This window comes from Panthera tigris, chromosome X (assembly GCF_018350195.1).
Source record: "Panthera tigris isolate Pti1 chromosome X, P.tigris_Pti1_mat1.1, whole genome shotgun sequence".
Lineage (NCBI taxonomy): Eukaryota > Metazoa > Chordata > Mammalia > Carnivora > Felidae > Panthera > Panthera tigris.
The window spans coordinates 81,176,304-81,202,466 of record NC_056677.1 but is presented as its reverse complement, the minus strand read 5'-3'; the positions used below and the strand labels follow the sequence as shown (position 1 = coordinate 81,202,466).

The window sequence follows — 26,163 nt, the reverse complement described above, 5'->3', positions numbered from 1 at the left end:
AAGTAGGCTCTGGCTCTGAGCTGTCAGCACAGAGTCCAACATGGGGCTCAAACTCACGAACCAGGAGATCATGACCTGAGCCGAAGTCAGAGTCTTAACCAACTGAGCGACCCAGGTGCCGCTGACTATTTTAAAATAAGGAAAAACAGGGGCAACTAAGTGCCTCAGTCAGTTAAGCCTCCAACTTCAGCTCAGGTCATGATCTCATGGTTCATGAGTTCAAGCCCGGCATCGAGCTCTCTGCTGGCTATCTGCTATTGGCATAGACCCGGCTTTGGATCCTCTGTCCCTCTATCTCTCTGCCCTTCCCTGCTCACGTTCTCTCTCTCTCTCTCTCTCTCTCTCTCTCTCTCTCTCTCTCTCTCAATAAATAAATAAACAAACTTAAAAAACTTAAAAAACTTAAAAAAATATTTAAAATAAGGAAAAACAGGGCACTGGGGTGGCTCAGCCGGTTGAGCATCCAACTCTCAGTTTTGGCTCAGGTCATGATCTCATGGGTTCATGAGTTTGAGCCCTGTGTCTGACAGCACAGAGCCTGCTTGGGATTTCTCTCTCTCTTCCCTTCCCCAGCTCATGTGCATGCGTGCTCTGCCTCACTCTCTCAATAAATAAATTAACATTTAAAAATAAAAATAAGGAAAAACTCATTGTGTGGCACTTTGAAGCACACATCATGTGTCAATATACAAGAGCGTACCATTTGATTGATGCATGATGTTGTCCAATTTTTACTTACCAGTGCATCATCTTCCAATGAGGCAAAAAAGAAGCCATAGAGTAAGTTAATTTGCTCCTTGTGATCAATGAAGTCAAACATAGCAACCAGCCAACGATAAAAAAGTACCTATCAAGAGACAAAATGCTTATCTTTAGAGAAATATAACTGGCACAGGAGAGAGCTTAATTGCCCACTCAGGGCTGTTTTAGAAGCCTCTAGCACAAAGTAGGATAATAGATTTTATATCTCAGTAAAAAATTTCTGCTTGAGCAGAGTCCCTGCATCAAGTTATATTGTTCCAAAACCACAGGCTTTCCACAAAAAGCCACTGCCATTACTCCATAAGTGGCTCTTCCTTGCCAGCCCTTAAGTGGTTCTGAAGGACTTATCATCAAAGTGTTTAAAAAGATTACCTTGGTGCTACCAGAACACTTGCCAACACAAAGCCAGGAGACCGCCTTAACCACAGAATCTTCTGATATTAGAGTTGTTGGAATCATGCACTTCAATATCCGAGTGTTTACAACATTTCCTGGAAAGCAGACAAAACTACAAATTAAACTACATTTTAGAATCTTGTTTATTACTTTACTATTATTCACTTAGTCCCAAAAAATCTCACTGTATACTGAAGGCAATAAACAACAGTAATATTTGATAGATCTCTTATCATCATTTCAAAATATAGTTTCAAAAAAAATGTACCTTTAACTTCTAATATAAACTATAAAGCAAATTCTTGGACTCTATATTTCTATTTAAAAAAGGAGGAGGAGTACAGGGTTTCTCTTTGGGGTGATGAAAATGTGTGGGAATTAGAAAGTGGTGATGATTGTACAACTCTGTGAATATGCTAAAAAAAATCCTGAACTGCATACTTGAAGAGTGAATTCTATGGAATGTGAATTATACTTCAAAAAAAGCCTTACAAATTTCAAAGATTATTTTTTATTTAGTTATTATTTTTTAATGGCACAATAGATTCTTATTTAAAGCTACAGACAGACATCTTGCATGAGCTGCTTCATTTAAGAATAAATATATTTGTATTCTCCATCCCTCCCAAAAAGTGGGGAGGACAGCAGAATGAAACAGCTATTCTTGGAATTAGCTGGCAGTAATATCATTCTATACTGGTCCAATCTTTCCATCATACTCTCTGGCTTCCATGGTATACTCCCATCTGGTAATAGAAGTGATGCTGCAAATAGCTTTGTATACACCCTATATCAATTTCTGCTTATGAAGGTTTCAAGAATTAAATGCATATCTCATCAATTTTTTTGGTACGTAAACATTGTTTCATTTGCATTATAATGTAATCACACCAGTCACTGAAAAAACAACTATTCTCAACTTCTCATGCAAATAGAATTTTCAAAAGCATCTTGGATACATGTCTTTAACCACTGTTTCACATGCATTACAGTGTGCTGATCACATCCATTCACTATAATAACACAGTTCTCACTTCTGCAATTAGCATTCTTAGAAATTATCTTATACAGTTTGTTTTAGATGTATTCTAGGATGATGATCACATCCATTTATGGAAATAACACTGATCTTAATTTGGCCCGTAGGTAACATCCTCAGAAACATCTTACACGCATCTTTTTTTTTCCCCTGAGGGTGAAGACCTCTATCTATTTTTTAAATAAAAATTACATATATTTAAGATGTATAGCATGATGATATCATACGCATATACATAGTGAAATGATTACTACAGCCAAGATAATTTACAATTATCTCCTCACATTGTTAACATTTGTGTGTGTGCGGTGAGAGCACCTGAAATCTACTCTCTGACCAAATTTCCCATATTCAATACAATATTATTAACTATTGGGGCACCTGGGTGGCTCAGTCAGTTGAGCATCTGACTTTGGCTCAGGTCCTGATCTCACTGTTCGTGAGTTCAAGCCCCACATCGGGCTCTGTGATGACAGCTCAGAGCCTAGAGCCTGCTTCAGATTCTGTGTGTGTCTCTCTCTCAGTCTCTCCCCCACTCACACTCTGTCTCTCTCTCTCTCTCTCAAAAATAAATAAACATTAAAAACAATATTAACTATAATCATCATGCTATACATTAGGTTTCTAAATTTATTCATTCTACATATACCTCAATTTCTACTCCATCATTCTGTGGAGAAGGAAGGAAGCAGTGATGGCAGGTGATGAATCACAAGAATAAAAATCTCTCTATTCCACTATGGTTCCTTGTTTTCATTTCTCTTTTCTCCCTTACTCCCATCCCCAACTCTTCTAAAGTTTAAAACAGTCTGACGACTAACACTTCACACATGTACCAAATTCAAAGGGTGAATTCAATAGACTTAATACTTACTTCCCAGCAACTTTTTAATTTCTAAAGTGTCTGAAGTCCTTTTTTCAAAACTTTATTAACTTTGAGAGAGAGAGAGAGAGAGAGCGCAAACGGGAGAGGCAGAGAGGCAGAGAGGGAGAGACGGAATCCCAAGGAGGCTCTACACTATCAGCGCAGAGCCCAACACAGGCTCAATCTCATGAACCATGAGGTCATGACCTGAGCCAAAATCCAGAGTCAGAAGCTTAACTGACTGCACCCCAAAGTCCTTTTGTACTTAACTATGAAATTTGTAGCACACCTGCCCCTGAATATGCATTTCAACTTAGCAAAAGAGCTATATGTAAAGATATAGTAGTGATGGAGGGTATCACAGAAATAACGAAAAGGAGAAAAACAATTAAGGAGGCCACATTTCACATCTCCAATTCCAGCTTAACAGAAAAATGAAGTTAGAATAGAAAGAAAGAGATTATTTTTAAAATTGCCATATACTAGTTTCCAAGGCTGAGGCATGCATTTGCCACAAGACCTGACAAACATCATGAAAACCTTCTAACCATTACTTTCTAAGGTATCAAAAAAAGAGAAATTCCAAAATAGAAAATACTTGTATATTCCATACATGTTTTAAGGGGAGAAGAAATAGAATTCACAATAGACACTGATTAGTTAAACATGGATTCCTGGAGGGGCATCTGGGTGGCCCAATCGGTTAAGTGTCCAACTTTGGCTCAGATCATGATCTCCTGCTTCATAAGTTCGAGCCCTGCGTAAGGTTCTGTGCTGACAACTCAGAGTCTGGAGCCTACTTCAGATTCTGTGTCTCCCTCTCTCTCTGCCCCTCCCCCACTTGTGCTCACTCTCTCTCTGTCTCTCAAAAATAAATAAAACATTTAAAAAATTAAACATGGATTCCTGAAAAGATATTAGAACCAAAAAATTTAGGGGCACCTGGGTGGCTCAGTCGATTAAGCATCCAACTTCAGCTCAGGTCATGATCTCGCAGTTCATGAGTTCGAGCCCCAAGTTGGGCTCTGTTCTGACAGCTCAGAGCCCGGAGCCTACTTTGAGTTCTGTGTTTCCCCCTCTCTCTGCCCCTCCCCCACTCTCATTCTGTCTCTCTCTGTGTCTCAAAAATAAATAAAACGTTAAAAAATAAAAGAACCAAAAAATCTGAAACCACTTAAAAGAAGAGCCAATTTTATCAGGTCAAATTTAACTTTGTGGGAAAACACAGAGAATTAATCAAGTAAAGGTAGAGAACTAAAATACCTGGGAGTCATATTTTGATTTCAGCTAGTAATGTGTTGTTGCTTTAAAACCTACACCCCTAAAAACATGATGCTAGGGTATACACAAAGGAACCCAATATGCAAGGGCCAGGAAATAATATATAAAGCAACCAGTTTTGACAGATGTCTTAACAGTTCAAAAAAAAAAAAAGTAGAAAGCCCAATAGCAGTGTGGTACGGTATAAACACTAGAAGGGGAGTTAGAAGATCGAAGTTCCCCAGTTCTAACTCTGACATTAAGCAAGTCTCTTTAACCACTCTGAGTCTCAGTTTCCTCACCTTTAAAATGAAGATGTTCAAGGCCTTAAATACCTTCTGAGTCTGAATTTGGATGAGAGTAGGTTAAAAGGTTCTTGTCAAGTAAAAAAGAATACGGGTCAGGTGTTATTTCTAAGAACTCCTCCTCCATTCAAAATGCACTTAGAAGAGGAAAGGAATCATTTCCACAAAAACAAAAGCATATTGTCTGTTAGATCATAGACACTATAAAGGAAACAGTATCAACAGGGACTTGTCATAGGCAAGTAAACCTAAAAGCAATGATACAGATCAAGTGATCTCTTAAACTGCCTTTTAGCAGCATTATTTAAAGTATTATCTATGCTTCTTAAGAGAAATACTAAAAATGACTCCCATATATTTGGAGATAAGAGTCTATACATTCTATTTGTAAAGACATGTGATAACTAACCATTCTCAACATATGCACACAGAAACTTTTGGTTCATAAGGTAGCTTGAACACAAGAAAGGTCCATTTTATAATCTTACCAAATTGGCTTTATGAAGAGAATAGTACAAATAAGGAACTACAGCTGATACCAATAAACAATCTAATTCAAAGTCTGGAAGGCAAAACTAACTGCAAACTGATGACAAATGTATCCCCTTGACATACCAAATTTGCCACTAAGTGCCACATTTAGTAGAATGTCAATTCCTTCTGGAGCTAAGCCACTCTTCCAAGCCACATTTTCCACAGTTTTCAAGTGTTTTTCCAAGGTTTTATCTCTACTCCGTGAAGTTTCAACAGGACCTGGAAAAAGGAACAATATTAAATAGTGGGACCTTTAAAATTCTTTCAGTCTTCAACCTCAACAGTTGCAACTTGGGATACTATAAAGAAATAGCTTTATGTTAAAAATGTCTTCCCCAAAATGTTTCAAAGCCTTTAAAATTCTATAATATTTAACAGCAATGGAGCAATAGCACCTTCAGTGAGGAAAACTGAATCATGCTCTGGCATCTCTGATCTAAAGTAACTAAAAGCACTGAACTTAGACTATAAGCTGATCCAGTACTAGGGCAGTAGTTCCCAAACTTTGCTGCAAATTGGAATCACCTAAGGAGGCTTTTAAAAATCCTGATGCCCAGACTGCATTCCACACCAATAAAATCAGAATGTCTAAGACTGGATGCCAGGCATCAATGTTTTTTTTAAAGATTCTCAGATAATCTCAATGTGCAGCAGTTTGGAAACCACACTGCCAAGAGTTTGTTTTGTTGTTGTATCCCTAGTACCCAACATACTGACATTAGTAACTGCTCAATAAATGCCTATTAAATAAAAAAAAAGCATGAATGAACAAAAATATGCTTTCCTTTAAAAATCCATTAAGGGAGCACCTGGGTGGCTCAGTGGGTTGAGCATCCCACTCTTGGTTTTGGCTCAGGTCGTGATTTCCCAGTTCATGAGTTTCAGCCTCACAATGGGCTCTGTGCTGATGGTGCTGGGCCTGCTTGGGACTCTCTCTCTCTCTCCCCCTCTCTCTCTCTGCGCCTCCCCCGCTCATGCTTTCTCTCTCTCTCTCAAAATAAATAAAGTTAAAAAAAATTTAAAAAATTAAAATCCATAAGTAAAAGGCGTAGGATATTTTTTTACAGAAATAGAACTTTCATAAGAAAAATTATCTGTCTTACCTTTCTCAAAGTATCTCACTGCTCTTTTCAGAGCATCTTCTGCTTCATCATCAGCATGTCCATAATCTTTCACTGGATCGTTTTGTCCTTGTTTTAAGCTGCACTTTGAGTCATTTAGGTCCTCTTCTTTCAAGGCCAAGAGATTAGTCTTATAACTATCACTATCTTGTGAAGTCCTCTTTTGTGCCTTAGAGTCCTTAACTCTCTTTTGAGGTGACATTATTGCACATGTTCTATACAGAAACAAGTGTGAAGTTACCATTAAACAGGCAAACCATCCCTTTTTACTCCACAAAGACAGGAACCATATCTGCCTTGTATTCCCAAACATTCAGTACACGATAACTATCACACAAGCAGCATACACACAAAATACCTGACAACAATCCTGGCAACAAAGTCTATAGGTTAACTTGCACAGAAAGCCCTTGACCTAAATAGGAATAGGGAGAAACAACTCTCCAAGGTAACATTTACCAGTTGAACTTGACTTATTGTGGAAAAAAAGAACACAAGCAACATAGCAAGCTCTCTTAAAATGGCTCCATCACACAATAAGTCCAAAACTATTCCATCTTATACATTCAATCTCACTTTCTCCACTCACTCCTATATTTCTCCACCCTCCTTGATTTTGCTTTTAATATTTTATGCTCACCACTTTGTGAGTGCTAAGTTAAAACTGCACAGTTCAAAAGTCAAACTGGTGACCAAACTAAGGATTCTCACAACAGAATTATTCCCCATGAACTCATTTATTCCATAAATAATTGTTGATCAACTATATCCAAAGCACAGTTCTAGTTACCAGGGATAAGATAACAAAACAGTCAAGGTCTCTACCCTAATGAAACTTATGGGGGTAGCGTAGGGAGGAGTGTGAAAGAGGGGAGTGATACCATCTGATTTGTTGTAAGACCGTTTCAGCTGCAGTGTGGAGAAAAGAATGTTAGGGGATCAAGGAGTGAAAACAGACCAATTTTTAAAAGTCTTGCAGAAGTCCAGAAGACATATGACTGTAGTCTGAACTAGGCCTAAAACAGAGGTGGAAGAGGTAGAAAATGACTGATATGTTTTGGAGATGGACTGGGCAAGGCCGTGATAAAAGAACTGGATGTAGGGAAAGAAAAGCTAAGAGAGGATCCCAGAATGCCTTTTAAGTTTTGGCCTCAAATAGGAAAAACTAAGGAAATGGTCGGAAAGACAGTTACTCAATCCCACCTCCCTACAACATATGAGGCCGGAGCAGGAGAGCAATACGTGTATCTAAGCCAATGGGAAGTTCCAGATTCTGAGTAGTTTCCTAGGGTACTAGAAAAGAAGGGAGGGATAGCAGCTTCTGAACCCATCCAGTTGAACCGTCCCATCATCGCTTCCCATGAACCCGCCCCTTCACAGCCTGCCCCAGCAGAGAGCGGACTTGGCCATGGTGACTCACCCACTAGACAGATACCTGGGCTGGGGAAAAATCCGACCCCAGCCACACCTTGTAGGAGAGTCCTGCTCAGAAATCAGGAGATTCCCTCCGCTCTGAGGGCCCCCATTTCGCGCAGCCTTTAAAAGTACCTCACCTGTTCGAGCCCCGTGTCGGGCTCTGTGCTGACAGCTCAGAGCCTGGAGCCTGCTTCCAATTCGATGCCTCCCACTCTCTCTCTGCCTCTCCCCTACTCACGTTCTGTCTCTCTTGAAAAAGAAAAAGAAAAAGAAAAAGAAAAAGAAAAAGAAAAAGAAAAAGAAAAAGAAAAAGAAAAAGAAAAAGAAAAAGAAAAAGAAAAAGAAAAAGAAAAAGAAAAAGAAAAAGAAAAAGTACCTCACCTAACACACTCCTTCTTCAAAGCCTCCGGAATTCAAACACCGCCTCCTAGATTCAAATAAATGGACCCCGCCCCGCGCATGCGCTTCTGCGGAGACCCAGTCCGCGGCCAGGCAGAGAGGCGCGCTTTGCTGAAGCCTGATTGGTTGCGTTTCAACTCAAGGACGCGAGGCCGTGAGCGGGTTGACGCAGACCCAATTCCGGAGAGCCGCTCCCCCGCCCGCCCCGGGCAGGGGGGCGTGTGGGCCGTTGCTGCCAGAGCTAGCTGATTGGCCGTAGCTGCCGGAGCTAGCTGATGTCTAGAGCTCCCGCTGTCTTAATAATGTTTGCCTTTGTTATTTTGCTTGAAACCCGACAACTAGTGTCTCGATTCCTGAATTTAACAAGAGCAATTCAGTTATAGTGATCATTTTGCCCAGATTGACCCCAATGTCGGGACTTTGTAGAAAAATATGAAACTGCAAACTTAGCAATAAAGGCTGCTTCTCCCTTGCTGTACAAGAGACTTAGGTTATGAAGCTGTCGCTTTTCCCAGGTGAAGCAAGGGGGTGGGAAGAAAGGGCAGCTGGATCTGCCCTCTTTATACCGAGGTTGGGCAGCCGTATCTTCCAGGGTTTGCTAGAAACCTGTGTCCTCAGGTAGGTGTGGCACCTTGCACGTAACCCGCCAGGCAACACGTAAAGATTTCTAACTTTGGGGAATCAGTGAATTTTAAAGAAACTGGCTAAAACAGCAACATGGCCTTAGTCTGAGACCTGAGTTTAGTCCCTAGTATAATCTCTTAACTAGAGTAGGAATTAGGAAAGGTAAACTGAATGGCTCTCACCGATTTTTTTTTGAGGCCAAAGCATACCCATAAACTGTAGGCAAAACTGTAGGAGAAAACTGAAATCTTAGGAAATGAAGAATCAAAGATTAAGTTGATATATTTTGGAAAGATGACACAGAAATTACTATTGACTGCATCTCATATGATTTTCGGAGTACTTTCATGAACTGTTGTTTAATCATGCATAAGAATTGAATGTTTGATATTTGCTATGACAGCTGCTCCTATCTAGTAAAACTGAAAATTTCTCAAGAGTCATTTTTCATACTTTTAATGATTTCATAGACCCAAATGTGAATCGGAAGGGATTTTAAACCTTCAATCCCCTTCCCTTTTGTAGATGGTGAAACTGGGGCTCTGAGTGGTGAAATAACTTTACTAATATGACAGGTCTGTGGCATTGGAATTTGTGCCACTTTGTGGACACACACAGTGAGAGAACACTGGTTCACCTTTATTTAATATACCTGCAATTTTCTCTGAAATCACTCTTCCACCTTCCCTTGGCATCATCTAGTGAAACAGAACTCCAAAAACCTGAAAATTGTATTGATCCTAATTCTATGGCTTTCTGTTTTATATGCTGACATCACAAAATTGTGGGAAAACTTAAAATGAGACTGGAAAGTTGGTAACCTCGTTAGTATATTAAGTGATTATACTTCTCCTTCTCTTTCTTCTCCCTTATCCAGAATCAGAAATAAAAGAGCCTGAATCGCTTGATATGACCCTTTCTTCCCAGATTTTCATTATTTGTCCAGGCAGTTTCCTCCAAATTTCAAAAATTTTTATTTTGAAAGAATGAGAGAAATAAGACAGAGGTATCAATTAACAAGAACAATGACACTGAAGAAAATACAATAATTTGTACTCCCCACACACACAACACCCCCACCCCTCTCCCCATCCCTGGCACAATAATATTAAAACCATCAAAGTACATCTAACAAGGAGAAACAGCAGTATGGAATGAAGAAAGCAATGTTTCATACTGCTCAATCCAACTAACCCATATCAAATGTCCTTCCCCCAGATAAACTCCACCCATCAGAATTGATAAAGAGGTGTAGAGGAGACAACCATGGGAGTAACTTGGATCTCTGCTTACACTTGCAAAGTTCAGTGAAGATTCAATAGGAGTAGTGAGTCTGGAAGGGAAACACTGGTTACGGCTCCTCTGTCAAGTTTCAGATGATTTAAGAGAACAGCTAGAGTTTGAGATTCACAGAATTCTAACAGGACTAATCCCTGCTCCCTCAACTGCAACAGTGGAGCAGCTGCCAAATCCTGGTTAGCTGCTGAGAATAGTAGGAAGTGAGACAGCTTTTGGCTTAAGAAAATCCAAAAAAGAGGTCTGGTGACAAGTTACTGTGTCAGTTTCAAACTGTGAGTAAAGGAGATTAGTAGGTTGGATTGGGGCAAAGGAAAGGTGAAACTTCCAATTTTATCACTTGAAGAATTAGATTATGTACGGACTGCATATATCCCTTCTTTTAATTAAACTGAATATAGAGTATTTAAAATTTCAACAACTGTTACAGTGGAGGCTAATCAGTATAACGCAGTGTCTCAAATTGAAGGAACTTTTTCCTAAAGTGATAAATTGGTTCTCAGCTTAATCTATTGAGAAAAATTCCCTCATCCCACAGAAACATATCACTTGATTTATACCAGAAGTAAGTAGGATTCTCTTTATAGGAGGTTTATTTTATTCTGCCCTTACTAGAATCAGTCTATAAAGGGAAGGATACCTGTGCAGGATTAGTTTAAGATCAGAACCTTCTCCTCGCACCTGACCTGCATGCATGCACACACACACACACACACACGCACACACACACAGTAAATACATTTTCCCACATATAATCTTACAGTCACATGCTTGCTGGAGTCCATCTCACAAATACACTTCAATAGTTAGCCATATACATGTGCATGCAGCAAGATGTGAGAATTTCCCCGGAGTGATTAAAGGTGGTGCACTATGTCTATGTGGGGAGGTCATTTTAGGGTATAGGTGTACACAAGCCAATAGGGCCATTAACTTGCAGATTATATTTTTTCCTTTCCCTCAAGATAAATCAAATGAAAAACACACACTGACATCTTCCTGGGTGTAATGGAGGCAACTGCCTGGAAGGTCCACTTTTTGCACTTTTGCTTTCCTATGATAACTTCATTTTGCCCTGAGGGGCCTTCTCATATAAGGAGGGCTGCTCCTCTGCATTCCCGGAATTCCCTGCTTGCCCTGGTGGTGGTGAGGGCTTCTTCTCAGAAGACCGGTCTTCTGGCTTGCGAGCAATCAACAGGCGGCAGGTGAGCAGGATTCCAAACACCAGAGCATGGGCGTAGCGTTTGAGAGGATCACCAACTAGCTGATGGAAGAAGAGCACAGCCAACACGAGCAAGAGTAGGAAGAAGTTGGCCACATCTTTGGGACGCCCAGGCACAAGGGTCATGACAATGCCACAGGCCACCTCAAGAGCACCAATGCTTTTGCGGAGGAGAATGGAATTGATCCCCATTTTCTTCAGCAGAGGGAGGGCTCGGACATAGCTCTTGTAAGCACGTTTCTAGAGTGAAATACCATAAGGAATGCCACATTAACCATGATTTTAACATTAGAATGAAGAAAGCACAAGCAAGATCTTCCTTCCCCACCATTCCCTTTCTATGTCCCCACTAGGTCCCAATTTTTTTTTACTGTGGCCCCTAAGTAAAATCTTGTAATTAAGATGAGAAAAAAGCAAGAAATCTTCTGAGGACCCTGTGATCTGAACCTTAGTAACAGCACAAAAGAGAATTTGGCTTTATTGTTAGAAATTACTTTCTGATTATAAATCATAAACAACACTAAAAGCATTTTAAAAAAACTTAGGGATGCCCAGGTGGCTCAGCCAATTAAGCATCCAACTCTTGATTCCAGCTCAGTTCATGATCTCTTGGTTCTTGAGAACAAGCCCCTCATCGGGCTCTGTGCTGACAGCATGGAGCCTGCTTGGGATTCTCTCTCCCTTTCCCTCTGCCCCTCCTGCTTGTGCTCTATCTCTCTCTCAAAATAAATAAATAAATAAATAAACAAACAAACAAACAAACAAATAAACATTTAAAAAATAAATAAAAGAAATTTTATCGGGCCCATAAAATCTGGTATGGATTAGCCATATCTACATTTTCTAGCACTTGCCTCATCCAAACCCAGTTGAATATGAATACCAACCAAAATGAAACAAGGCAAGGCACATTATGGTAAAGCTTCACTAATTTAGACTTCCCTAATTTGGAATCTGATAAGTCAGACAAAAACTGAGCTAGAGTTTATATCTGTGTAATCTGTAAAAATTAAAAAGTGAGTGCTATGTGAATAGAAAAATACAAATGTATGCAAATACTAGACCCTTATATATCTTTAAAATATAGTAAGATAAAAATCATTCTCATGGCCATTGAGATAAATCTTTAGGCCTTTACAAGACACTACTTTGATTAGCCTGGTGCAAGTTCATTAATTTTAATTCAACAAATATTTATTAAACACCTACCATGGATTATGCTATGGAGATAAGGAGGTAAATAAAACAGGGACAAGAAGCTCTTGGTCTAGTAGCAGGAAATAGATACATAAAACACCAGTAAAGAGCAGTGTGGTTAACAGCACATGATAGAAGCCTGTACAAGGTCTAATTATAGCCCAAAGTGAGACACCATAGAACAGAGAAGGGAGTCACTGGATACATTACAAAGCAATAAGATTATATTGACCTTAGAGTAATATTTTTCACTGTATTCAGATTGGCCTGATCCTCATTTTTTAGTAAATCAATGAGATTTCATCAAATGTCTTACTAGGTGGGCCCACTGCTTTGTTTTTAGTAAGTGTCCATTAATTCATTCAACATTTATTAGTGCCTCCTTGTGCTAGGCACTGTACTAGGTACTTTGGATACAGATGTCAATCATTCAAAGGCCCTGCCTTCCTGAAGCTTGAGTTTATATGATGAAAAGTAATGTAAATACAGAAGTGCAATAAAGTGTAATGGGTGCTGAATAATATCATATAGTGGATAGAGTAGAGGCAAGCCAGAGTGGTCAAGTCTCCCTAGATGGAAACTGAGAAAAGCTAGAGTGGAATATTAAAGGAAGAGCAGGTGTTTGCAATATCAACAAGGGAAGCTCACTGCGGGCACAGGAAAATGGACGAGCAAAGGCCCTGAAGCACAAAACAGACGTGTGTGTTTCAAACACTGCCCCAGTTCAGCATAGGTTGGAGGAGGGAGAGGTCAGAGTAAGACATGAGACAGGGGAGATAGATATGAATAATGGATCATGAAAACTATATATATCCTTTTATATATGTCTATATATGTGTCACCGTGAGATCATGGAGAACTATATATGTTGTGTTGGAGAGGTGGACTTTATCCTATAAGCCAGGAGGTGTAACATAATTTGCTTTTGAGAAAGGTCCCTTTGGAAATAATGTGGAGGATGGATTGGGAGAGGTATGCTTGGAAGCAAGGAAACCAAGTAAGAGTAGGGTAATGACAGTAAGGAGAGAGGGAGGGGACAGTCAAGGATACTTTTAATGCAAAATCAACAGAATTTGGTGTCATATTGGATGTGGACACTGAGGGAAAGGGATACGTCAAGAAAGATTCTCTGTTCTCTGGATTGGGTACCTGCATAGAAGAGTGTTACCATTCTCCAAGTTTGGGGATGCATCTGGAAGAACAAGTTGGGGGTGGGGCAAGTGGTAGGAAGGAATAAGGGACTCAATTTGGGTTTTTTTTTAGTTGAAGTATCTCTAAGACATCTAAGTGGGGATGTCTGGTAGGCAGCTCAGTATGAGAGATCTGGGGTAAAGATACAGAATGGATAGTCATCAGTATCCCAGGTAGAATGTATTCAGTAGGGAAAATTGTGTGACAGATGTTTAAGAAATGGAAAAAGGAAGAGAGTCCACAAAGTAGACAGAAGAGAGTGTAGTCAGAAAGTATGGAGAAAGCCAAAAGACAAGGTCATGGGGGCCAAGGTTTTCAAGAAGAGAATAATCAAAAGTTCCAGATGCAAGGCAAGGATTATAAGAATCAGGAAGAAAGCCAACTTGACCTCTTAGAAGCATCTGGCACTTAGAATATGTTCACACAATCTAGGTTTGGAACAAATGTTAAGTCATTTCTCTCACTTCTGGGTAAGTGAATACACCTTATTTCATGGATTAATTATCATGAGTGGCACAAGATAATCCTCTATGAGGACTGTTAAAAGACCAACAGTTCAGTGGAAAAAACCCCATGGGTTTTGATTCAAACAGACTTGCCTTTAAATCCCATCTCTGTCGCTTTCTACTTGGGTGTCCATAGGCAAATTATTTTACCTCTCTGAGCCTCATTTTCCTGGCCAGGGTTAAGATTAAAGTGAAATGAGCAAGGCTATTTGCCTTGAATGCAAAATTTAAGAGGGCACCAAAAACACTTCTTGATTAAGGTAGATAATATCTGTAAAGAACAAAATATCAAAACTTTAAGTAAAGGCAGGATCCAAGTCAGCACTTGCACAGCTCTGCCTCACTTACCTCTTCCTAATCCTGGCCCTGTCAGATCCTGTGTTTAACATTTCACCTCACCCTGTCCCTGAGCATATAAAGAAACACAGCAAGTTAGACATTCTTCCTCCCTCATCCCATTTTCGGTTAATCAGGGATTTTGACAGAAATTAGGGGAGAGGTTCACCAGTACACAGTGGAAAACCCTGGGCTGAACTGAGCCAGACCCAAATGGAGCAGAGAGCATAGATGAGGGTTAGGGCACCTGGTGGTGGGGAAAAGTATGCCTGTTTCCTCTTGCTGTTAAACTAGATGCCACCTGCCAACTCTTTCCACTCTGCACTCTGGTGACAATAGCAGGGCAACATTAAGGAAAGAAATCTAAACCCACGAGGCTTCCTTAACACTTTTAAGGACCATTTCTAATTAACAACACAAAGCTTCCCAAAAGGCAGTTCCTAATCCCAAATGTAAGCTTCTGACAAGATGAATGCAGGAGATAAGAAGAATTTCTTACAGTCAAGTTCAGAGCCAAGACTTTCAGATGCTGGCTGAGTGGCTTCTGGAAATGGTCCTGTTTTGGCTAAGGCTAACCACCCATCATTCAATAATAGATTCTTAACTATACCAGAGTGGAATCTGTAGCATTCGGCCAAATTCCAGGTCTTTAAATAAAGTTCCTAAGACTTCAGCGACCTTTTTTTTTCTTTTTTTTTTTTAACGTTTATTTCTGAGAGATGGAGACAGAGCACGAGCGGGGGAGGGGCAGGGAGAGAGGGAGCCACAGAATCTGAAGCAGGCTCCAGGCTCTGAGCTGTCAGCACAGAGCCCGACACGGGGCTGGAACTCACGAACCATGAGATCATGACCTGAGCCGCAGTCACCCGGGCACCCATAGTGACCTTTTTTTCTTTACATTTGCTGTAACTCCTTATTACTTTTTCAGTTGTTTATCTAACTTCTTAAACAACAGCTGTGGATCTTTTATGAGGCTATTGCCTGTTTATTTCCCTTCTTTCCTACAGAGGAAACTGCAAGACCATAAGCCATTTCATCAAATCTTTAGTTCAAAGCTGAGTAGGTACAGATAGCACCTATTCTCCAGGACTCTAGACAGGGAGTGTTTAATTTGTTAGAGATGGGACTCAGCTTGGGTGGGGTCTTGACATTATAGGAAGCCCTTTATTCTTTCTCCTGTGGAGTAGGATGGAGACATCAAAAGAATCCTACTATTGTTAGCCCCATCAATGTTTGGTCTGGGCCACTTCAGTTCTAACAATAGAAGGGTCACATGTCTTGAGTCTATTATAGTAACTAGATCTCTAAAGACTTTAATTGTTCTGATAGTAAGAATAAAGAGAGTTGACCTAGTCACTCTCCCAAAAGGCTCTCACAGATCACTTTGTTAGATCTGTTTTCTTTCCATTGCAATGACCTAGACCCTGTAACCATAGTTTCCTTATAGGGCAAGGAAGCAAGAAAAGAGGAGTGTTTAGTCAAATGTTTCAAATCCCTTCAATGGGAAGCATCCAGCAATATCCTTGGGCTGAGATTCTTAAGATAAGCTAAATTTCAATTTTAGTTTTGCCCCTAAGTTGCTTGGAGAAAATTATTAAGTATTTTATTATCTGGGTTTCCCCTTTTTATAAATTAAATGTGCAGTTTGGAGATTTAATAAAAAATCATAGCATCATGGCATCAACCAAGGGCCACAAACACACATTTCATTATTAATGAACCACACAATGAGAAGACCATGTGTTTGTAAGCCACAGTGATTATTTTAATGATAATAAAAATGAATCAAACAGGTCTATTTTTTTTAATTTTTTTTTAACGTTTATTTATTTTCGAGACAGGGAGAGACAGAGCATGAACAGGGGAGGGTCAGAGAGAGGGAGACACAGAATATGAAGCAGGCTCCAGGCTCTGAGCTGTCAGCACAGAGCCGGACGCGGGGCTAGAACTCACGGACCGCAAGATCATGACCTGAGCCGAAGTCAGCCGCCTAACCGACTGAGCCACCCAGGTGCCCCAGGTCTATTTTTATTGTATGAGAAAATATGATTCAGACATGAGTCAAAAACATATGGAGCCTTTCTTTAGTCATACTTCTTTTTCTTTTTGTCATTTACTATTCACAACACACCAGGATCCATGATCTCATGTTAACGATATTAAATTTGAACAGCTCAAAACTGCCTAATTACGAAGCACCAGAGTGGTTCAGTCATTTAAGTGTCTGACTCTTGATTTCAGATCGGGTCATGATCTCACAATTTGTGAGCTCGAGCCCCACGTCGGGCTCTGCACTGACAATGCAGAGCCTGCTTGGGATTCTCTCTCTCCCTTCCTCTCTGTCCCTCCCCTGCTCTCTCTCTCTCTCACTCTCAAAATAAATAAATAAACATTTTTTAAAAAACTGTCTAATTACATTCATCTTCAAGTTCAATTAATAACTGGTCCAAGGCAGCTAACAGGACAAAATGCGAACAGAGGCCAAGTGGTTTGGTCCACTTCAGTATATTTATGCCAGTTAGGTAAAAGAAAAAAAATGGCTAATCTACTGTGTACCTCCATTTATATAAAGTTCAAAAACAGGTAAAACTAACTTACATTTTTAGAATTCAGGAAAATAATTACTCTTGGGGAGGTAGTAGCTGGAAGGAGCCCCAAGGGGGGTTTCTGGGGAGCTGGTAACAGTCTGTTTGTTGATATGGGTGCTGGTTGCACAGGAGTATTCTGAAAATTCCTTGAGTGGTTCATTTATGTTAGGTGCACATTTCAGAATGCTATTCTTCACTAAAATTTACAGAGAAAAAAACTATATGAAAGCCAAAGAGGGCACTGACAAAAATATATTTTGGCTAAAATTCTCAGCCTGGTTGCTATCTTAAACAATAAAGGCTGTCTTAGACCATAACCGCTGCAGAATATACTGACTCAAGTATGATTTTCCTGCATCTCTGTAGGGAAAAAGTGCCATATGTGAATTATTATTTCCTAAGGGCTATAAAAAGCCATCACATGTTTGATTGTCAAATATCCATGTGAATGATAAACACATTTTAAGCAATTCTCTTTCCCACTGTTATATAGTACATACCTAAAGAGGAAGCTGGGAAACCTGGTCCTGCTAACCAAACTGCATTTTAGGGCAGAAGAATCTGACTTCAACTGTTCAAGAAAGGTAGCTCTGAAACAAGCACAGCTGTTGGCCATTGAGGGGCCACAAGTTCCTTGGCATAAACTCCAATGTAGTTTAGCATGGGATGGCTAGCTGTATGAACTAAGTAAAGTCACTTCACATCTCAGGGTCAGTTTCCTCTCTGACAGAATAAAGGTACTGTACCACCTCAAAGAGCAGTCTAGGCATCAGTGAATTACTGTCTTATTACCTAGCTGGAAAGCAGTTAATGTCGGTGATTAGAAGCATAAAAGATTACCTAAGGACATTAAATAAACTGCTCAAACAGGAGGGCATTTGACTATAAGATAAGCAAATCAATCAAATCAACAAACCTTCCCTATGAGGGGATGCAAAGAAGCAGAGACTTGCCCTGTTTTCCTTAGGGCCACAATCCCTTGGCTTCATTGTGACAGGAATTTGGCATTTTCTTACCATTCTACATGGGGCCCCTTTTGACTACAGAATGGAACCACTGCTACAAAGAGGTGAATACCAAATTTAGAGCAAGTCAACCATTTGTTTGTTCCCCATCACTGCACAGGAAACTGCTTAGCAACATTTGTAAGCGTTGTCTCCTAATTTCAAGTGAATTAATGAAGGTATTTAGTCAAGGGAGTGATCAGTCATATTGAATTCACGTGGGCTTTAGAGTACTCTATAATGATACTTGCTAAATCTGGAGGAGGTATTGGGCGACACACACCAAATGGGCAATTCAGAGAGACATCTGGAAGTTCTGCATGGAATCCACTGTGCATTACCCGGCAGCAAGTGTAGAGTTTTCAATATTAGCTAATTGCATAAATGTCTGTTCACCAGGGCACATGAAAATAGCATCTTGCTCTTCTAAATGCCTGATTTCAATCCCTTAAACTGACCATTCAAATTAGTCAGGAAGCCACTGCATAATGTAGAATCCATGATCATCATTACTTCACCCAGAGCATTTCTTAAACACTCACTATATGTAAACACTATACCAGATGCTTCCATATATAATCTCGATTAATATTTGCAACAACTTTCTGAGGTAAAGTTGAGGAAATGAGGAAACTGAGACACCAAGAATGTCAGGACTCAAGCCCAAAGCTATCTGACCAAAAGCCTATGCTCCATCCATTAACATTTCCTGGCTTCTGCAGTATACAGGAAAGAAGTTCATAGTCATGTGTCCATTTGGTTCTTAGCAACAATTCTCCATGGAGGGAACAACACGTAGGCATAACACTAATGGTTTTAGAACAGGGGAAAAAATAGTGGCAGAAAAGAAAAAAACCAAAATTCTAAATTTGAAAAATTGGTTTCAAAGTAAAAGTATGGATTGGTGCAGTTGCACTGTTACAAAAAAGAAGCAAGAATGTGCCAGGTATTTTCAAGAATCAGTTGTAAGTTCTGACATCCAAAAATGCAGTTGTGATCATTAATGACTCCTCTACTGAGAGTACTGAGTCATGGACTTGGTTTCTAATCTCTGCTCCCACAACAGTTTACCCTATGATATTGGATCAGTTTAATCCATCAGTAAAATAAGAATAACTAATTAAATGAATTTACCTCACTGATATGTTTTAAAGAACAGATAATCTTTAAACTACCACACTTTGAGATCTTGTAAGAAAAGCCACTGCAGGCAATGCATGACTATCAATGCAGAGGAATCACTCCTAAATGGAAAACAGAAAATTCCAAATAATCATCCCAGCTGATCTAGAGTTGGGGTCCTGAGGGGCCATATGCCCTTCTAAGAGCAAGAAATGGCTCCTGTACTACATAATCAAGATCCAACCAGAGAAATCTGAAGGGTGGTGACCAGCCAAGAGAATGCTCCAATAATTCATTCATTTGCTCATCCATTCAACAAATATAAACTGAGCCCCTTCTTTGTACTAGAATTGAATTTTTCCCATTTCCTATGGATTCAAGAATAAAGCTAGGCCAGCCCAGGACTGGTGCAGTGGGCCCTGTGCCAGACAGCCATCTCCAGCCTGGGGCCCAATGTTCAATGCAGGAGGGGACCTTGGAAAAGGCAATCTGAAAATCCTCCTCAAGCTTCACACTACTGTGAGGTCTACCTCCCAGCTAGATACAGTTCTTCCATTCCCTCCAGATGCCCCTAAACACATAATCACAGAATTGTGTGTACACACACACACACACACACACACAACATAACACACACAATGTTTCTGTCCTGCTGTATTAGCTTACACCTATTTAAATATGTTCCTTTATATGATATGAAAATTTGATATTGGTTTCTTCTGATTTTCATTAGACTGCAATAAACAGCTTGACCCCCTAGGAAGAAACCTACTATAAACCCATTGGTGACTGGTCCTCCTCAGGAACTCCTGCCAAGCTGGCAGGAAGCTTCCTGGGTGACTCCATCTTAGTTGGATTGCCTGCAGAGCCTAACATTGTACTTAGGGTGCAGCTTGGGGGAGGGGGCTCTAAAACAGCTGAGGAGGGCCTGGGGGACAGGGAGTATACTGAAGAAGCGTACTATGTCCTGAGGAAAGGGAAAGCTCAAAAATACCTAAGGTGCACACACAAACATAGAAATATCTGTACATATGAAAAGTAAAGAAAAGCAAGAGCATATTCACGTATTTATAATCTAACACCAAACTACTACCACCAAGACAAAAATATAGTGGCATGTCCCTCCCACCCTGTCCCTCTGCCTTTGGTGGCTTCTGCTACCCCACCTCCCTGGCCCTCCCCAGTGCAGGCTGCCTTGGATACTCATTTTGACCTGATTTCAATTCCATCTGGTCAAGCGTGCTGGGAGGAGGGGAGGGGAGAAGAAGAAATATATTAGGATTTGCCACTGGGGCTAGACCTAGACCCTTGAGTCCCAGCCACCCTCCCCCACCTCAGGGTGATCCTGTGGTGAGAGAGACATGGAAAGCACCAGCTCAAACCCTGACACAGAAGCCAGAGCTGCCTGCAAACATTTTCTGAGCATCTACAATTTGCCAGTCTCCATCCATTTGCAGCTCCCATGGAGGAGCCCTGGAAGGCTCCGCAGTGGGCTCCAGGAGAGCTATTTATTCCTGTCAACGTGTGGGGCTATTCCTCCTTGCCTCAGTCCTAATGGGGAGTCCCTCTTGCCTCTTTTCTCTCTCCCTTCCTGTTCCTCCCCTAAGCTCCTTTCCTTCTTGACCTTGAGAGCTCAGTAATGGGTTCCCTCCCATTACTGGCAGTATGGCAAAGGCAGTGAGAAACAGGTTCTCTTCAGCTGGGGCAGGTAAATGAAGAGGCAAAGTGACGGGGAGAGGCGAGAGACCGAAAGTGCTGGAAACATCCCCTGCCATCCCCTAGCACTCTACAGCATAGGAACAAGTCCTCTTCATGCCCAACTAGGGAGAGCAGCCCAGCCCCCAGGTTGCAGAGGAAATGTTTTGACCAGTCACCTTTGGTGATTCCAACTCTGCAGAAGGGAAAACCTGCAGAGGACCTGGCCCTGAGCATCCACAGGGCAAGATGGGGATTATGGATTATTTCGCAGGAGCGAAGAGGCAGACTTTGCATATTTTGAAGATTAGCCCACAAACACAACACAACACAACACAACACAACACAACACAACACAACAAAACATCCAGGTCTCCCTTGAGTGAAAGGGAGGAAGCAGGTGCTCACTGACCTTTATTTGGGCCAAGACTGCTTTGTTTCAAGCATACAGACACAACACACCCAGGGGGCTAGGGGATCAGTTCTCCTCCTGGAATGAGGAATACCTTTCCTGCCCCTAAAAAAATCACCAGTTTTAGTAGCCCTTTCTCCTCCAGCTGTTTCCCTCCTTCCCCTTTGTTCTTCCCGAAGATGAATAAACTCTCCAGCTTGCTAAACTCCTAGCTCCAGGGGAAGGAATCAGACTTGCAGACTGGTTGCCCACACTTTGGGTGTGCTAGAACGAGGGAAGGGTTCCTGCCAATGACAGGTGCTACGCAGGTCTCAGCCTTCTGGTTTATTTGGAGGTGGAGGTGTACTCGCTAGGCAACCCCTCCCCCAACTGGTGTTCAGTAGCTCCAAAACAGTTGCTCCTGGCATAGCCCACATCGCTCTTGCCCAGATGCTCCTTCAGAGCTGCAAAGTTGTTGGGGAGAAGGGATGGTCCGGGGTGGGGGTAGGGGTGAAGTAGGTGGGACCACGGACGGGGAAGAAAAGAAGGGGAGAGGTACTCGCAATCCCTCGGGGGTGCGTCCCTCATCACCCATTTGTTTCACTTACCATCTCACTGTAGGCATCCTTGCTGAGCCTGGGGGTCAACTTGATAGTTCCCATGAAAACAAAGAAGAGTCCCAGGGCCACTGAGAGGGCCACGACAGTTACGGTTCTGGGGGACGCCATGGGGTTATCAAGGCAGGTCCCAACCAATCCTTCGGCTTTGCGCACCCTGTCTAAGGCGCAGACAGCACAGGGAGAGCTAGAGGGAAGGAAAGCTAGAGGGACGCTGCGGAGGCAGCAGGCAGCTAGAATGACAAAGGAAGAGGAGGGAGCTCGGGAGAAAAATTGAGAGATTGAGATTCAACCTCTCTCACTACAACAATCGCTGGGTCCTAATGCCCTACGCTTACTCCTCACTGGCCAAAAGCACAGTCTAGAAGTTAAATGGAGCCCTCCACGGAGGTGGAAACTTAAAATGGGGAAGTCGTAAAATTGGGAAAAGGTAGGTTATGGTTCGAGTTCAGTCCCTGGGATGTCTCCGGAATGAGGAATCAGGGGAAGACCTCCTTTCCACCACTTCCCACCGGGAGCACTTTTCATTTCTACAGTCCTCTAGTTAATTCACTCCACTCTCATTTTTCAACCTCCCTCCTTCCCTCCCCTTTTCCTTTCCTTCAGTCGAAAACATTAGTCCTCAGTTTGCTGGTTTCTGCAGTGGGTAACATTCAAGGATAAAACTGCAAAGTTTCCAGCTCCATTGCTGCTGAAGAACGCTTTATCTTTCTCTTCCTCAAAAACTTTTAATGGCTCCCATTGCCCAGTGGTTAACTCCAGGGTTTTAAATTAGGCATTTGAGGCCCTCCACATTTTGACCCCTGCCTCTCTTTGGAGGTTTATCTCCCAATAGCTCCCATGCCACCCCTTATCTCCTATCTACTCATGGCCCCATAAACCTGAGCTTTCCCACCTCTCCCTATTCCATCACTCTTCATTAACATTCAACCTTTTCCTCAATGTCACCTCCTCTGGAAAGCCTTTCCTGATCCATTCCCAGCTGGATATCGTTTCTCCATCCTCTGATTTCCTGTACCAATAACCAATGTTTGTTGACTGTTTACTAAGTGCTAGACACTGCCCTTTACTTGTATTAACTCATTCAGTCTTTTTATTTATTTATTTATTTATTTATTTATTTATTTATTTAGAGAAAGAGAGAGAGAGAGAGAGAGAGAGAGAGAATTCCAAGCAGGCTCTGTTCTGTCAGTGCAGAGCCTGACGCATTGCTCAATCCCACAAACCATGGGATCATGCCACGAACTGTGAACTGTGGGATCATGACCTGAGTTGAGATCAAGAGTTGGAGGCTTCACCGACTGAGACACCCAGGTGCCCCAACTCATTCAGTCTTTACAGCAACACTGTAAGCTAGGTATAAGCTCCCCACCCCACACACACCCTTTTGATGAGGCAGTGTTCATTAATAATCTAGAGTCAGGTCCAGAAGGTCCAGGGTTTAAATGCCACCTCTGCAACTAACTAACTTTGTGAACTTGGATAAATCTCCCAACTTCCCCAAGCCTCCCATTTCCATATTTATAAAATGTCTGTGAAAATTCTGCCTCAAAGGTTTGTTATGAGAATTTGATATAAGTAAATTGCCTAACACAGTGTCTAACATATAATGATGTAGCTCCTTTTTTGCTTCTTTTGCTTTCCTAATCTACTCCACAGTTAGTTTAGGTTATAAGCATTTCAAAGGTAGGAACAACTTCTATATATTCCCCATAGTACCTAGAACAACACCTTTTGTGCACGAGATCCTAATAAATCTTCCTTGCAAAAAAAAAACCAAACTGATGAATTTAAATGCACATATCCCTGGGAGTGGTAACACTTTAAATTTAGCAATCATTTACATCTTATTGTGGAAGAATTTCAATCTTTCGTGATTATGATTTGACCTATAAATTAGTGAGTGACTACAATGTGCACACAAGTGAATTAGGCACTATAGGAATATGCAGATAAATGAGGCATAGACCCTGTTCCCAAGGGGTTTGTTCTATAGTAGAGAGTAGGATTTGTTGGAGAGGAGCAAAATGAGCACGTAGGGAAGCCCATTCACATAGTTAAGCAACTTATCAAATATATATATATATGTATATATACCATTTTCCTTTCAAGTTACATGATAATGGGAATGATAATATTCATTATAAAATGTGTAAAATACTGAATAATAGAAATACTAATAATAAATATAAGGAAAAAATAACTTGTGATCCCAACGTGCAGAGATGAACATTGTTATTCTGATTGGTCAATATTCTAATTGACCTTTTTCCTAAATGCCTCTCTATGTACAAAATATATATAAATTAAGTTTTCAAAATTTGATCCTACTAAAGAATCAGTTTTATACCCTGTTTTTTTCACTCGTTAGCATTTTTCCGTATCATTAAACTATCTTCAAAAACAGAATCTTTTCAAAATGATTGTATAATACTTCAGCATCATTTGAATGTATTATACTTCATTTAACTATTCACATGCTAGATATTATTGGTTTAATGGTGTTTGCTTCTGTAAATAAAGATGTGATGCACATCTTTGTATGCCAATCTTTGTCTAAATTCCTGAATTTTTCCTTAGGATAAATTTCTAGAAGTTGGATGGGTCAAAATTATGAACTTTTCATATACGTATATTCCTTTTTTTTAAGTTTTTTTTTTTTTTGAGAGAGATTGAGAGCATGAGCAGGGGAGAGGCAGAGAGAGAAAGGGAGAGAGAGAATCCCACACAGGCTCTGCGCAGAGCCCCACGTGGGTGGCTCCATCTCACAAACCGTGAGATCATGACCCAAGCCGATCAAGAGTCAGATGCTCAACAGACTGAGCCACCCAGTCACCCCTATACATATTCATTTTTATATGTACATATTTAATAATAGCTAACATTTACTTATCATCTAGAGGATACCAGACACTATTCTAACTGATTTGCATGTATTGTGAGATTAGTACTATTAATTCCCTCCATTTTATGAATGAGAAAACAGAGCAAGGAGTGAAGCAATGACCCAGGTCCATAGCAGGGCTGCCACCTATTGGGGTATTCAACTTAAACCTGTGTTGTTCCTCCATTTGCTGTTGCTGCTCCTTTAAATCATTTGAAGAGATGAATGCTTAAAAGACTCTTGATACATATTACTTATGTGCTTTCCAAAAAGCAAATTTACCTTCCCATCAGCAGTATATAATATGTATGCATCACCACATCAGATCTGCATTGAGAATTTCAGTGTTTTTTATCTTCATCAATTTCATTCATAAAAATGTTTTGTGTATTATCAGTGTGTTAGGACATTTTTTCATATATTTGTTGGTCATATGTATATCTTCTGTTTATGTCCTTTTCCATTTTTATTTTGAGTATTGGTGTTTTTTATTGACTCTAAGAACTTTTCATATCATACTAACATCAATTATGTTTTAAATATTTTCCCTAGTTTGTGTTTGCCAATAAATCTGATGGAGTCAAATCTAGCAATACTTTTACGACTTTTTCATTGCTTTTACACTTAGAAAATTCTTCCCAATCTAGCGGCCACTGAGTGGTTCAGTTGGTTGTGCATCCAACTCTTGATTTTAACTCAGGTCACGATGCCAGGATCATGGGATTGAGCCTCATGTGGAGCCCTGCATCAAGCGCACTAAGTGTGGACTCTGCTTGGGATTCTCTCTCTCTCTCTCTCTCTCTCTCTCTCTCTCCCTCTCTCTGCCCCTCTGTCCCTCTTTCTTGCCACTAATTCATGCTCTTTCTCTCTCAAATTAAAAAAAAATTCTTCCCAATCTCAAAATTTAACATTTGCTTATACTTTTTTTTTTAATTTTTAAGTTGATTTATTTACTTAGAGACAGACTGAGACAGAGTGAGTGAGAAAGCAGAGAGAGAGAGGAAGAAGAGAGAATCCCAAGCAGACTGCACAGTCAGCACACAGCCCCATGTGGGGCTCAAACTCATGAAACCTGAGATCATGACCTGAGTCAAAACCTAGAGTTGGATGCTTAACCGACTGAGCCACCCAGGCACCCCCAACATTTGTTTATACTTTTTAAAGCTGTTTTAGGCTTTCATTTTTTTTACATTGAATATTGTTGATGAATTCTGTCTTCACTGGTTTGTGATGCTTCCTTTATTGTATATTGGGTTCTTATCTCTTTATTAGGTCAGTCTCAAGGCTTATGTTCCTTTGATTCGTTTGTTGATTCCTGTGACAATACTATGTTTTAAATATTATAACTTATGTGTACATTTTAATATCTTATAAGCCAAGTGTCCCATCATTA

At 40.6% G+C, this 26,163-nt stretch overlaps 2 protein-coding genes across 4 annotated transcripts in view; both read right to left on the bottom strand.

The window, feature by feature from the left end:
- CENPI (centromere protein I) overlaps positions 1-7,654 on the bottom strand; it is an 80,963-nt gene extending 73,309 nt beyond the window's left edge. For all 3 annotated transcript variants that reach the window (XM_042975065.1, XM_042975066.1, XM_015542899.2), the window contains exons 1-4: positions 6,265-7,654; positions 5,243-5,380; positions 1,135-1,253; positions 740-847 (exon numbers count right to left, since the gene is read on the bottom strand). In XM_042975065.1, the coding sequence (XP_042830999.1) occupies positions 740-847; positions 1,135-1,253; positions 5,243-5,380; positions 6,265-6,595 (696 nt within the window). In that variant the 5' untranslated portion in view covers positions 6,596-7,654. The remainder of the gene's footprint in view (positions 1-739; positions 848-1,134; positions 1,254-5,242; positions 5,381-6,264) is intronic.
- Positions 7,655-9,680: 2,026 nt separating this feature from the next.
- TMEM35A (transmembrane protein 35A) lies at positions 9,681-22,107 on the bottom strand. Its single transcript, XM_007094076.3, has 2 exons — positions 21,878-22,107; positions 9,681-11,479 (listed from the first exon to the last, which is right to left on the bottom strand). Exons 1-2 carry the CDS (start codon positions 21,995-21,997, stop codon positions 11,072-11,074), a joined length of 528 nt encoding a protein of 175 aa, XP_007094138.1. The 5' UTR covers positions 21,998-22,107; the 3' UTR covers positions 9,681-11,071.
- Between the last annotated feature and the right edge of the window lie 4,056 nt (positions 22,108-26,163).